The sequence below is a fragment of the Eucyclogobius newberryi genome, unplaced genomic scaffold (genome assembly GCF_026437365.1).
Source record: "Eucyclogobius newberryi isolate DKJ021-1_F unplaced genomic scaffold, fEucNew1.0.hap1 SCAF_12, whole genome shotgun sequence".
In the NCBI taxonomy this organism is placed as follows: Eukaryota; Metazoa; Chordata; class Actinopteri; order Gobiiformes; family Gobiidae; genus Eucyclogobius; species Eucyclogobius newberryi.
In genome coordinates, this window is record NW_027315746.1 from 15,737,179 (window position 1) to 15,750,031 (window position 12,853).

At 40.8% G+C, this 12,853-nt stretch overlaps 1 protein-coding gene across 1 annotated transcript in view; it reads right to left on the reverse strand.

Moving 5' to 3' along the window:
- Positions 1–12,853, reverse strand: part of pappa2 (pappalysin 2) — a 47,557-nt gene extending 34,704 nt beyond the window's left edge. Inside the window, exons 1-9 of the mRNA XM_072440943.1 lie at positions 11,884–12,853; positions 9,541–9,773; positions 8,931–9,158; positions 8,104–8,702; positions 4,678–4,826; positions 3,049–3,188; positions 1,686–1,839; positions 991–1,183; positions 788–921 (exon numbers count right to left, since the gene is read on the reverse strand). Of these exons, the coding sequence (XP_072297044.1) occupies positions 788–921; positions 991–1,183; positions 1,686–1,839; positions 3,049–3,188; positions 4,678–4,826; positions 8,104–8,702; positions 8,931–9,158; positions 9,541–9,773; positions 11,884–12,748 (2,695 nt within the window). The 5' untranslated portion in view covers positions 12,749–12,853. The remainder of the gene's footprint in view (positions 1–787; positions 922–990; positions 1,184–1,685; positions 1,840–3,048; positions 3,189–4,677; positions 4,827–8,103; positions 8,703–8,930; positions 9,159–9,540; positions 9,774–11,883) is intronic.

Genomic DNA, 12,853 nt, shown 5'->3' on the forward strand with positions numbered 1-12,853 from the left:
ATATGTAAATTAAACAAATCATCAAGGCAATATAATAATAATCAAAGCTTTTTTGCAGCCCTAATCAGTATAATTAATTATTAGTTCAAATCTAGAGCTCAATCGATGTTTTTTTTTCTTTCTAGGCTGGTCCCAATACTGATTGTTTTAAACCCAGAGCAGCCGATGACCAATACGTTTATTATTTTGCACAAACTACAGTATCGGAATTTACAACAAATTTATCCACAGCTATGTTTTACTAGTCTTTTTAGGCAGTTGGCCATGCCAGCAACAGACAAAGGGATATTTAAGGCCGATGCTAAAAAGTGTAAAAATCAGTCAGATGTATAAGCTAACCAATCCATCTCTCTGTCTATAGTAAAACCCTGAAAACCTGAAAAGTCTGTATTACCAGATACAGTTTCAAGATTTAAGGTGCACCATGTAACTTCTCCAGTGAAGGGTCCGCCACCTGGTAGTCGCCAATGTTACACAGTATGGCATTAAATGTAGCGATCTCTATGGAGACAGATCTGTAGTGAAGCGACCCTGCTCACAATAAGAATGCATGTTTTTCAAGAATATGAATGAAGAATAATTACATAAATGCAAAATAGATTAGTTCAATGCCATACTGTGGAACATTCAAGTAAAAGCAATAACATCTCTATGGAGACCAGCATCAGAAAAGTTACCTAATGCACCTTTAAGTAAGCAATCTTGCAACCACAAACACATGTAGCAATATAATGTTAATATAAATAGTTGTAAAGCCTCAAGTTGAAAAGTCAGTGTTGTTACTGACCAACAGCTTCTTCAGGAGTCCAGTATCCAGAATTGTCACAGACGTGAGAAGAGGCGGCCTCGAAGGCATACTGATGAAACACACCATCGCTCTCACAGAGTCCACAGTCCACCCCCGACAAACCATACGTGGAGCTACAACAAGAGAAAACAGTGTCATTTGTCACCATTATGACTTCCACACTAAGACATACCTGTAATTACCTTTGATAGAGTGGTCCACTTAATGGGGCTAACCAATAGAGAGACACAGATTTTGGAGTCTGGGCTGTTATCATTGGGGCCAGAGGGACAGGTGAAGGCTGGCGAGTCGAGAGCCACTTCTGATAGACCAGGTCCAGGTAACAGTGCATACGAGCAACTTGGTTTGGTGTGAAGTGGTTGGTGCAGTTGTCATCTGAGGTAAACAATGAAATATAATTAAATTGTATATACCCGTATTTTTCGGACTATAAGTCGCACCGGAGTATAAATCGCACCAGCCAAAAAATGCATAATAGAGAAGAAAAAAACATATATAAGTTGCACTGGAGTATGAAATAAGGTTGCAAGTGTGAAAATAACAAATAATATCACATATAAGTTGCTCCGGAGAATAAGTATAAATATACCCCGGCCAAAACTATGAAAAAAGGTGCAACTTAAAGTCTGGAAAATATGGTAAATACATTGAATTGCAGTCATAAGTGAGTAAGGTTTGTTAGAAATACTGGCAGCTAAGATTGCTTTGACGAAATGCCAGTTGTACTGAACCAAAAACAAATGACTAATTTTTGTATTGTGTTTGGATCCAGGTCTTTTTCTACTGCAAGAGAGTTTGACTTTGGTCTCATCCTTATGTCTTTTCCAGTTTGAGATTTTCTAGTTTATAATTTTCTGAATCACAAAAGAGCACTTGCCTGTGTAGCTCATGTAATTGCTGTAAGGAGTATCTTGATAGTTAGTGACACCACAGGTGTCGTTCACAGCTCCAGGATCGTGACAGATCTTGGACTTTGGAGTTGGGGCAGTGTCAGCGCACAGGTCTCCAGTCTCCATGGAAGGAGTGGTCTCCTGAAATCATCAAATGAAAAGCTCAGGTCAGACTCAGACTCCCCGGTTATGGCGACGCTTTGAGCTGATCAAGGAGGAAAACACTACGGAACCAAAACAAACAATGCTGACGGCTCACGGCCCCATTGGAAAACAGCTTACATAGCTAGCAAATCTGAGGCGGAGAATCACGGTCCCCAGGCTCCCGCCGGCCCAGAGTGGTATAAAACTTTAAAAGACAATTCAGACCCCGCCTAGTTGGAAAGAGGCCATCATGTACCTGATACCAAAAGAAGGGCAGGACCTATTGGAGTGTGCCTCATACAGACCCATTTCTAATCTGAATGTGGACTATCGTATATACACGTCAATTATGTCCAAAAGAATGGAAAAAATACTCCACAACTTGATGCACAATGATCAAAAAGGATTCATAAACAAACGACAAACACAAGACAACATAAGACGATTCTTACACATAATGAATCATGTATTAACAATCTGGCCAGAAAATCCACTGATAACATTGAGTAAATGGGAAAGAGAGAATCAGTTTGTTCTGGTTGATGAAGAATGGGAAAGTATACGTACATCTCATTGGAGAACCACAGGATCAAATGTTTGGGGGGAATTCTGTTGGAAAAGTGTGTCTCGTTTCTTTATAACCTCAGGTCAAAGTGCCCATTAACCCATTACTCACAGGGAAATGCAGACTGTTGGAGAGGATGTGGCAGTCAGGAGGAAAATCACTATCATGTGTTTTGGGATTGTCCTGTTATTCACAAAATTGGACTGAGATCAACAAAGCCTTACAGACAGTGTATGACATCACCATCCCAATGGATTTCAGAACTATGTATTTGGGCCTCAGGACTCCTGCCTTGGACACAATCGGCAGCTATCTTTGGAGCCTCCTCCTGGCAGCAGCGAAAAAAAGCAATCTCAAAATGATGGATGACACAAAAAGTACCGACAATCAAGGACTGGACTGATATCATACTGGACATTCGCAAATTGGAAAAAATTAAGATTGGACTTAATTTGAAAGGGGACAGATTTGTGGGCTAAATGGGACTTTTGGTTTGAGATATAAATGCCTTAATTTCCTTTACTTTGTGTTGGATAGTCAGGTTATGCGGTTATGTTTATTTCAATTGTAAAAAACTTTAAAAATAAAAATTAAATGCTCAAGTCAATGTAATTGTTTAGGTTTTGGTTAGTAGAAATTACCTGACACGGGTCATCGCAAGAGTCACGTTCACTGACGCCTTTGAAAACGTGGTAAAGACCAAAAATGTGGCCCATCTCGTGGATCATGGTGTTGTGGTGCCCTGCTGTTCCAAAGTAGGACGGATTCAGCACCATGCCACCTACAAAATAAACATCACAATTATTCATAGACATATTTGTTCATTCAGAAATATTTGAATATGTTGAATATATATATATATATATATATATATATATATATATATATATATATATATATATATATATATTATATAATATATGTTGGCCATTTAAGCCATAACTAAACAAAACCAAGCTCAAGGGGTTTCAAACCAAATCCAATTTGTTCACTTTAAATTTATCTATGGTTTCTCAAATTCCTGTTACATTTCCCACAAAGATAAGGGTCTTTTTGTGGTCAACGCAATTGTGATTCTACCAGGAAAAGACATAACCAATTCAACAGTTATTGGTTCTTAATTTGAAACACACTGCCCACAGGGAAACACACAACAAAGACACAAAATAACAAGCTGCAGGCACATTTTAAAAATGAAGACACATGGTAAGAAACTGGAGGTAAAATATATCTCATTTGAATGAGAACATTGTGTTTTACACAAACAACAACTACTAATTGTCTCTTTGAATTATTATTTTCCTTCAGTGAGTAAAAGCATTCAGGTGGTAACAAAGGTTCAATGCTCTGCTGTTTGTTTGTTTGTGTTGTTGCTGTTGGGTTGATCAGCCTTTTCCAGTGGAAAAGACTTTAATGATTGAAACAGGAAACAGGCAAAGTGCCGGAGAAATCTGTGCCAACCCTTATAGCACCCCTTGGATAAGGGTGAGTATACAGAATATTTTTGAAAACAACATTTAGTATACAGTATACAGAGAACAAAGACAAAGAATCAAATAAAGAAAACAATATTGGCTACTGACACATCACTGACAAATCACTGCTAATTTATGTTTTGTATGTATAGGTATAGTCAGTTAAAGTGCTCTATGTAACTTTTCTGGTGAATGGTTGTCAAGGTTACCCAGGCCAGCCTGGTGGAAATTCACCAGGCCAGATATTTGTTTCACAAATTCTTGAGAATCCATCTGGGTAGGCTCGTGCCGTTCGGTTTGATCCGGCCACAGCCTGACCAATCCAGTGGGCAGAAGTCAAAAGGACAAACCTAAACAAACATGGAGACACCAACAGACGTACTTTGGCCTACAGTATTTTAGCAGATTTATAGACTGTTTGTTTTTTTAAAAACTTGCACACAGAAGCGCTTTGTGTATTTGAGGACGGGGGAGAAGTTTGTGCTTTTTTCTGACTGGACCCCTTATGCTGTGCACTTACTTTTCCTAAAACGCCTTTTGTTTCTGAACCCTTTGCAGCAAATGGCGGGAATCTTTGGGAAGCTGAGACTGTAATTTTGTATTCTGATGTCTGATTGAATCTAAATACACGTAGAAACAAGCTCTGCACAAAGGTATTTTGCAGCTTTAATTAAACCCATGAAAGTGGACAAATTCAGGATATATATGTGTAATGTCATTTTTGGACTATTTCTTCTCATTATAAAAGGACAGAAATGCATCTTAAATTGTTAAATAGTGTATTGAAAAGGCCACCTTGGTGAGTGAGGGCCTCCTTTGCCCAGGGCCAAGTTGCTGCTCCAGCCAGCTCTTCGCGCACAGAGTTGTTGGCAAAGAAGACATTTAGTGCATCAGTGCCACTCAGCTGAAGTTCATCTTTCAGCTCTTTGATGCTCATATATGCCCTGGAAACAAACAAAAAAACTACATTTCAACACCATTTGAGAAATCTAAATCAGTGATATACAAATATATATCTTTATATACCGGTAGAGATTTAACTATAGCCAATATGTTCAATTAGGCACAGATGTTGAATATGCTAAATAAATAATCTGAACAGCTTAATTTCACTGTTACGTTAAAGGCCTATTGAACTGCTTATACCAGATTACCCTCTATTTTGCCTTTCTAACACAACATGATTACATGGCCTTTCCCCACAAAATGAGTTCAATATGCACTGCTGTTAGGATCTACTGTACCTCTTGAATATAACCAGAGCCCAGTTCACTCAGTTACATAAGGTAAGGATGCTTTGGGGAATCCCACCTACCCTATTACTGAGACTATAGGTTCAGCTAAGGCTATAGACCTCATGTCAAAAAAGTCAAAAAGACTTCAAAACACACTAAGGAATGTTTCTGTTTATTCTATAGTGAAAGGGTTATGTGACATGGATAGTTAACGGTGAACTGTGTAACTGTCATGTTTCTGGTGGAGGGTCCACCACCTGCTTCTCGATGGAAGGGTTATTGTTTTGTCTGGAACGTTCGACAGTGTGGCATTAAACTTGTCAATATCCATGGAAACAAGATGACACCTCCAGGCCTGTGGAGAGGTGAACTGAAAGAATGCAAAATGTTCAAGGTATTTATGAGCAATAAAAGTACTTGAGTTACTCAAGCAGATACGTTTACATACAGTAGAATATTCCAGATGAAAACAGCCACATGATGACAAGCAGGTGACGTACACGCGTATCAGAAAAGTTAAAGAATTTACATTGTTCCAACAAAGGTTTATGAGTAGCAGGTAAATGGTCTACAAATCTAAAAACCTGGCTAAAAAATAAAGAGGCAATTATTGTACCAAAAACAGATGGCCAAACATCAAGATAGATCATTGGTTTTACAAATGCCAACAAATGTCATCCTCACATTAATATTCTTTCTGCTTGAGAAACTGTCAAGCTTGAAGCCAGGGTCAAATACATAATTCAGCAATCTTCTTCCAGATGACCCAGCTCTATACCACCAATGGCAAACAGATTTGTGCACCAATAAAATTTTTATAAAATGCTTAGGACAGTTTAAAGACTGGCTGATCAGTTTTCCAGCAGAGTTGCATAAGTGTCTCAAAACAAAACATCATAAAATGTGAAAATTGAACGCATTCATTCAATCAATCAATCAATCAATCATTTTGGGATCTATTTGTGATCTTGTACATTTTCTTTATGCCAAATTTTGATAATCACAAGTAACGGTGAATAAATTGATAATAATACACACAACTTTTACAGCATAAAAGGCTAGGGACCAGTTGCTTCATGGAGGTCTATGCTTCTTGTTTAGTTTGCTATATTCCGTCAGCAGCCAAGATCTACATTTTACTACCCTGTGTCAGCCTGTTCACCATTTCACTGTCTATAGCATTCAAACTATCCTTCTAATAAACAGATACCGTTTGTTTCTCTTGTTTCACAGTGGCACATTTCAGAACTTGTGGTAACAAAAAGGATTAAAAGTCACTTTTTAACATTTGGGCTGACGAACTCATGGCGAGACTTCATGCAAACTATTTGGGGCTCTGCAGGGGCCTGTCTGTCATTGCAAATGGAAGGCAGCGGGCCGCCACTCGAGTTGTTTAGTAAAAAATAAATGTGTACTTTGGCCTTTTAACCCAACATCCCCACTTCACAGGGCTCTTGCTGTAAACCACTGGGGAAAGTGAGAGTGCCAATTTGTCCATGTAGACGGCTGAGCTGTTCATTGCACGTCCCTTGCAGCCAGATATGCACCTCATGTGGAGAAATCTTCTTATTAGTGGCCTTCTGTGCCCAAACTTACAAACCAGAAAAGAACATGTTTTCATAACGCTCTCTGAGTCTGATGTTGCTGGTACACTGTCTGGAAATAGGTACACTGTCTGGAAATAGAAGAACCCAGACTAAAGACTAAACTCCCATATAAATCACCAATAAATCACAGTTTTCGTTGGTTATAGTTTTCACAACTGAATAAACTTTGCACATTTGCAGGTGCTCAATAGAAAATGAGACTTCCTTTTGCAGGAAGATCAGCAGAAGGTGTGGTGACAATTTCATTAAAAGATCAAACAAAACATAGTGTTGGAGGAAATTAGAGAATTGGCAAATTGGCCCAGCATTGTGTGAACGGACATGAAAGAACTATTACTGAACTGATGAAATCCATGCAGCCGATTTACAAGGTGCCTGATTACAGTTAAGCTTTCGGTAGAAACCATGTCAGTTTAACGTTGTTTTAAAGCAGGCATGTCCAAACTACGGCCTGGGGGCCAGATGCGGCCCTGAGACCATTTTTTGTTGGCCCTCCGGCTTCCTGCTAAGGTCCAAACAACAAAAAGTGCTACTTTTTACTGTAAAATTTGAAACATTCAAGCACTTGACCAACCTAATAAGAATGTTCCAAGTCTTGTCAAAGGTGTGGAGGCTCATCGAAACTATGTCAAATGCAAAATTCCCATTGATTCACTTTGCCATTCGACAAATTCAACAATTTTAGGTTGCCTCTGCTCAAAATTTCAAAATGCGGCCCTCTGTGAAAAAAAGTTTGGACACCCCTGTTTTAAAGCAATAGACAATAAGAGTGAACAAAGAGCTACATTTACAAGGCAAATAAGGCAATTGGCGCAGAAGGGGTGCAACGTCAAAGAGTCTGACCCAGGGCAGCTCTGACTGAATGAATAGACACAGTTAAGCGTTCAATGGAAGTGTTGTCAGTTTAGCTTTATTTTTCAGGCTAAATCCTATTAGTTAAAACTAGAATAGCTGCATAAATGAGGTCATTGGCACAGAAAGGGCCTGGTGCTTTTCATGTTTAAGATCCTAGCTTTAGAGATGGGTCCCCTGCTAGGACAAGTCTACAAATACAAATAAAAATGGTCTTATGACTGGGGATGCTCTGGGACAGTAATCCATTTGCTTAAGGGGAAGGTTGTTTAATCTGCTTCTCTATTATTGACCATTGCCTGTCTTTCGTTGTTTGTTCTAACTTTCTGTTGGTAAAATCAACAATTTTGGAAAGCCTTGCGAGGTGACTGCTGTTGTTATTTTTGTTAAGTTTCAAACAATAACACATAAGTAATTTGTAAATATGTTTTTTTGATTTATTTCTCTATTCATAGCCAAGCCAAAAGAGATCAGGCTTAGGTCATATTTGGTATTTTTGAATTGCACTCTTGTGAGTAATTTCTTACCTGTCTGGAGACTCTGGGTCAAAGCACGTCTTCAGCACATCTGTCACTCCTGGTTCACAACAGTCTCCATCATCATAGTCATAGTAGATACTGTTGCACTCCATGTTACAGACTCCATCTTGTCTCTTCCAGCTGTAGCACGGCCCCAGCTTCAGACAGTCCCCTCCATCGTGACCTGTCCTGGGGTGATCGCACTCAGGATCACACTGGCGATTACCAATCTTCTTAATCCGACAGTTGCTCAGAATCAACTTTTCCCTAAGACTGGAATTTCTGACCGTATGGACATCGAGCTCCAGCGAGATGTTATATGTGCGAAAGGCTTCAACAAGACCTTTATGCTGTAGCTCGATTTGGGCCTTGGACACAGTTGGATTCCCACCATCATCATCAGCCAGGTTGACAACTCTATAGCGGACGTGTTTGGAGGTCCGGAGTTGCCAGTTGTCGTTGTATCCGGCGATTATCTCTGTGTTGTCACAAGGTGTAAGTCCGCAGGGAGGAGGGTTAAATGGAGACACGAGCTCTTGTTCGGGGATGAGAGTGGTGACGATGCTCGGGTGCAGACCAAATTTGTATGGTGTCCACAGCTTTTCCACCTATAACCGAAATAAAATTGGAATTCTCGTAAAACAATGCTATGATAGGATTGTTGTTACGCTTTGTTATGCTTTGATACCTTTGCTATTATTTTGGCAACAATTCAGGATATGTTTGCTTTGGTAAAGTATTCTTACAGTTTCCTGGGCTGTGCTTGTTTTGCTTTGTCCATCAAGTGCAGATAATGTAAGACATACAAATTACAGGAAGCATAAACCCTTCCTTACTTCGGTGAAGTCAGCCCACATTGCCAGTAGAGGATTGGTCTTATCAATGGCCTGTGGTCGTTGCATTAGGTCTTCTTGAGTTCGAGAGTAGTCCCACAGGATCACGCCTCCTATATGTCCCCTGAAGCTGTGGCCCTTCTCTGATTGGTTGCTCCCGAGAAAGAAGGTTCTGCAGGTTTTCATGAATGAGCTGTACAGATTTCCCGATTGGAAACTGCTCTCCCCAACCTATACAAGTACATTAGCGAAAATAATGGCAACAAATTCAAACCATGCGTCTCTGTAAAGCTCAGGATGGAATAGCATTTTTGCAGCAGTGCAAACATCCATCGAGATTTGTAAAAACAATTGATGCTGCATCATTACAGATAAAATCGTAGCATCTTAAAATCTCCATCTTTTATCTCCGTTTTAACATTAAGGAAACTAAAAGTTCCATGATGGGTGACGTCACAATCCTGAGCTCTAGTTTGATTCTATCACAATTCCTATACACTTGTTAGCTTTAGTACTTTACACCTCTTAAAGGGGTAAATCTGCTTCTTATGAGAGTCCACACACTGCCACAGGATCAGGAATGGTTAGAATGAATGGCATTAACTGTACACACCTTAGCTCCGTCAACATACAGGGTCATGTTATGGCCGTTGTACGAGACCATCAGGTGTGTCCAGGCGTTGCCATGGTAGCGCTGGTGGCTGTAGACAGTCGTGGACTTGATGGCTCTGTCCGTGCGCAGGGTGAAGTAGAATCGGGCATCTTTAGTGCTGCTGGATTCCAGGGTCTGGATGCCCACAGACCAGCCCTTCTCACTCAGAGAATGGGAACAGTTGTCGAAAACACCTTTGGGGCATCACACAGGGAATCAACAGGGACAAGTATTGGTTATGTCCATTTCACAATAAGAGACAAATGATGGCATTTATGGTTGAAAAAAAGGAAAGATGAATAATTAGTAATTAGTTAATTGGTAGACTCACAAAAGCAATTTCAATCTTGGACTTAAAATATATTGGGTTAAATTTGGCTTGAATTCCATGATATTATTCTAAACAAGTGCTTTAATAAATAAAACAACTTTCAATTGGAAAACTGGAACAATTCAAGGAAGCTCAAAATGAACTAATCCATTGTGTTCCACCATGGATACTGGGCCTGTCTTGAGTGTGCGGCTGTCATTGAGTTTAGTGAGATGCCGCTGAACAAAGAGGCAGAATATACTAGAAGAGGGAAAAGACAAAGCTGTTTCTTACAACCGTGGCAAGGCCCTGTGTTTCCATCTGCTCTTGCAACAGACGACTCTACATCTGCCTTCCAGATGTGTGGACTGGGACAGCACAGGGTCAGGGAACCCCTTCACCCTCCACGGAGCTATGTTGTGTGTGAGCACATTTGACATCAATATGGGAAAGTGTAGCAAAATATGTAGCACCAGGAGCCATTTTTATGGTTCGCCTTTGAAGCACTAAAGGAGAGTGGCAGTTAGGAAGTCTCACCTTTACCAAATGAAATACATTAAACTACATGCCTACTACTGTATACTAAATGTAACCACACAAATGCAAGGATCTATTTGTCATGAATCTACATTAGACTAAAGCAAATATAGCATGGGAAATGAGCCACAATGAGAACTGCTACATAGGAGAATCACTGACAGATGTGCATATTTCATGGCACAAAACAAAACAAGGGGAGAAATTGATTGCCCGATCTTGATTTAAAATTAGGTCCATCATTTAGTTCACTAATTATTGCATAATAGGTATTGCTAAACCAAATTAATTGATTGATTGATTACTGACCATTTTTATTTAGAACTTCAACACTCTTACTTTTGCCAAGGATTCTTAATCATTTAGGGATGGAGATGAGCCTATGGATGCACAACTACAATTTCAAACACATGTACCAATGTTTTTTTTTTTTTTTATTTTTTTTTTTGTAATGTTAAAATTGTGGCCTGTGATTATTGAGGAGGCAATGATTCGATATTTATCTCAATGAATGGGTCACAATATCAATATGATTTCGATCAATTTTAGGCCTGAAAGAACAAAAACAAATGTGTCCTTGATTCCTCTATTTTTACTATTTGGCCTTTGCGTTTTATGTTGCACAATATCGCCAAAGCACATTCCTAGTTTGTCAATTTTTGTCAAAATGGCAAGAAATATTTTCTGATTCTGATGGAGTATTTGAAATGCTTAGCATGTCGGCGGTGTAATCTCTCATTCTTCCAGGAGCGTTCCATTGTAGAAAAAAATCCGTTGTATCATCTGGACTCTGTTTATAAAAAAACAAAAAGTTTTGACTCTCATCAAAGACTCATTCTCAATCTGTAAATTGAGTCTGGGAACAGAGGTTGACTTTACAAAAAACTTGTGTATTAAGCCTCACATTGTTTTGTGAGGGTTGTATTGAATGCCAATATTATATTGAGTATTGATGTATCCCTAGTGTTATTGCAATCATATTTACTTTTGTAACATTGAGTTTTTGTGTAATATATGTTTATTAATGGGTTGGCAATTGATCAGTCGGCTAATTTTACTCTTGCTTTACAACAAAATAGTATGGGTCAAATGCACTAGAAGAATTTACCACCAGGGTTGAGGACAGTAAGGTGTTACCCTACAGATTTTGAAGCAATGCACCAATGACCCAGAGCAACCTCCATAAAACGTTACGGCATTTTTGGATATGTGTGATATTACATCAGTTTCCTTCTGTCAAGAAATATGAATGGAGAATTGTGTAACATGCAACACGTGGCCATGGTCAAACTGCCTTTCATCCCCATGTTGTTTGCAGTGGATAAATGGAATAATAGGCAATTATCAATGGGTATTAAAACACATTGGCCCAATATAATTTATGACATAAATATTTCACAGGCATAAAATGCAAAAACGGAAAATAAAGTGTGTGAGTGTGGTTGTGCATGACCCACCTGCAATGACCGCAGGGTTGCTCTGCCCTCCTTCAGGCTTCACCCACAGCTCCAAACTGAACTTAGCCCTGGGCAGCTCCAGATCCGCGTCCGGCCTGAGTCTCAGCTGCTCCCTGCCTCCGCGGAAATACAAGGCTGTCATCCAGGACGGGGGCGCACGGGGTACCGGGCTGGCCCAGGACGAGGCCCCACTTCTGCCGCTGTGAAGCGCAGGCCTCGCGGATGCGCCCAGGTCCTCATCCTCAACCTCTCCAGAGAAGTTTTCCCCGTTAGCCGCACCAGTGGACGGCCGTGGGTCTCCGCTCACGCTGTACGTGGGGGGAGTGCGGGGTTCCGCGGAGCTACGGGGGGAAGCTCCGTCCCAGCTTGAGTTCAGTTCTTCTTCGTATTGGAGGCTGCGCGTGAACCGAGACGGGGGCATCGCGTGACCCCGCTGCGGTGCGCTGCGGTCAGAGCCATAACGGCCGTGCTGTGTTTTGTCCGCGTCACCTTTTTGAGAGTGCCTTGTCTCTGGAGGTCCCGGTCTGGCTTCATGTCCCTGTTGAAATCCGCCGTGAACCCGGCACTCTCCGGTGCACACCGCTGGAGCGCTTCTCACAAACCTCTGTGTGCGGCTGGACCGGCTGCGCGCCGCTGGAGGGCGTTGTTGGGACGGGGAGGATGAGGAGGAGAGGGAGCGGGGCTGTCGCCGGGACCAGACGACAGCCGCGGCGCACGGTTCACCTGTTAGTCTGGAAAGTTCTTGGTCCGCCCGCTTCGCCAGGGCGCGCTTGTATCGGCTGAACCCATCAGAGCGAACCGGATTCAACAGCCAAGTATTTGTGACAATAACCAGAGATATGGCCAGCAGTCTTAATAACAACATATTGTCTGTTTTACAAGTGTTATGGCTGTGTTTCTGAGGTGAACAGCAACAGTTTTCACTTGCCTACTCCATTTGTGCCATACCAGCAAATGTCCACATCAAATC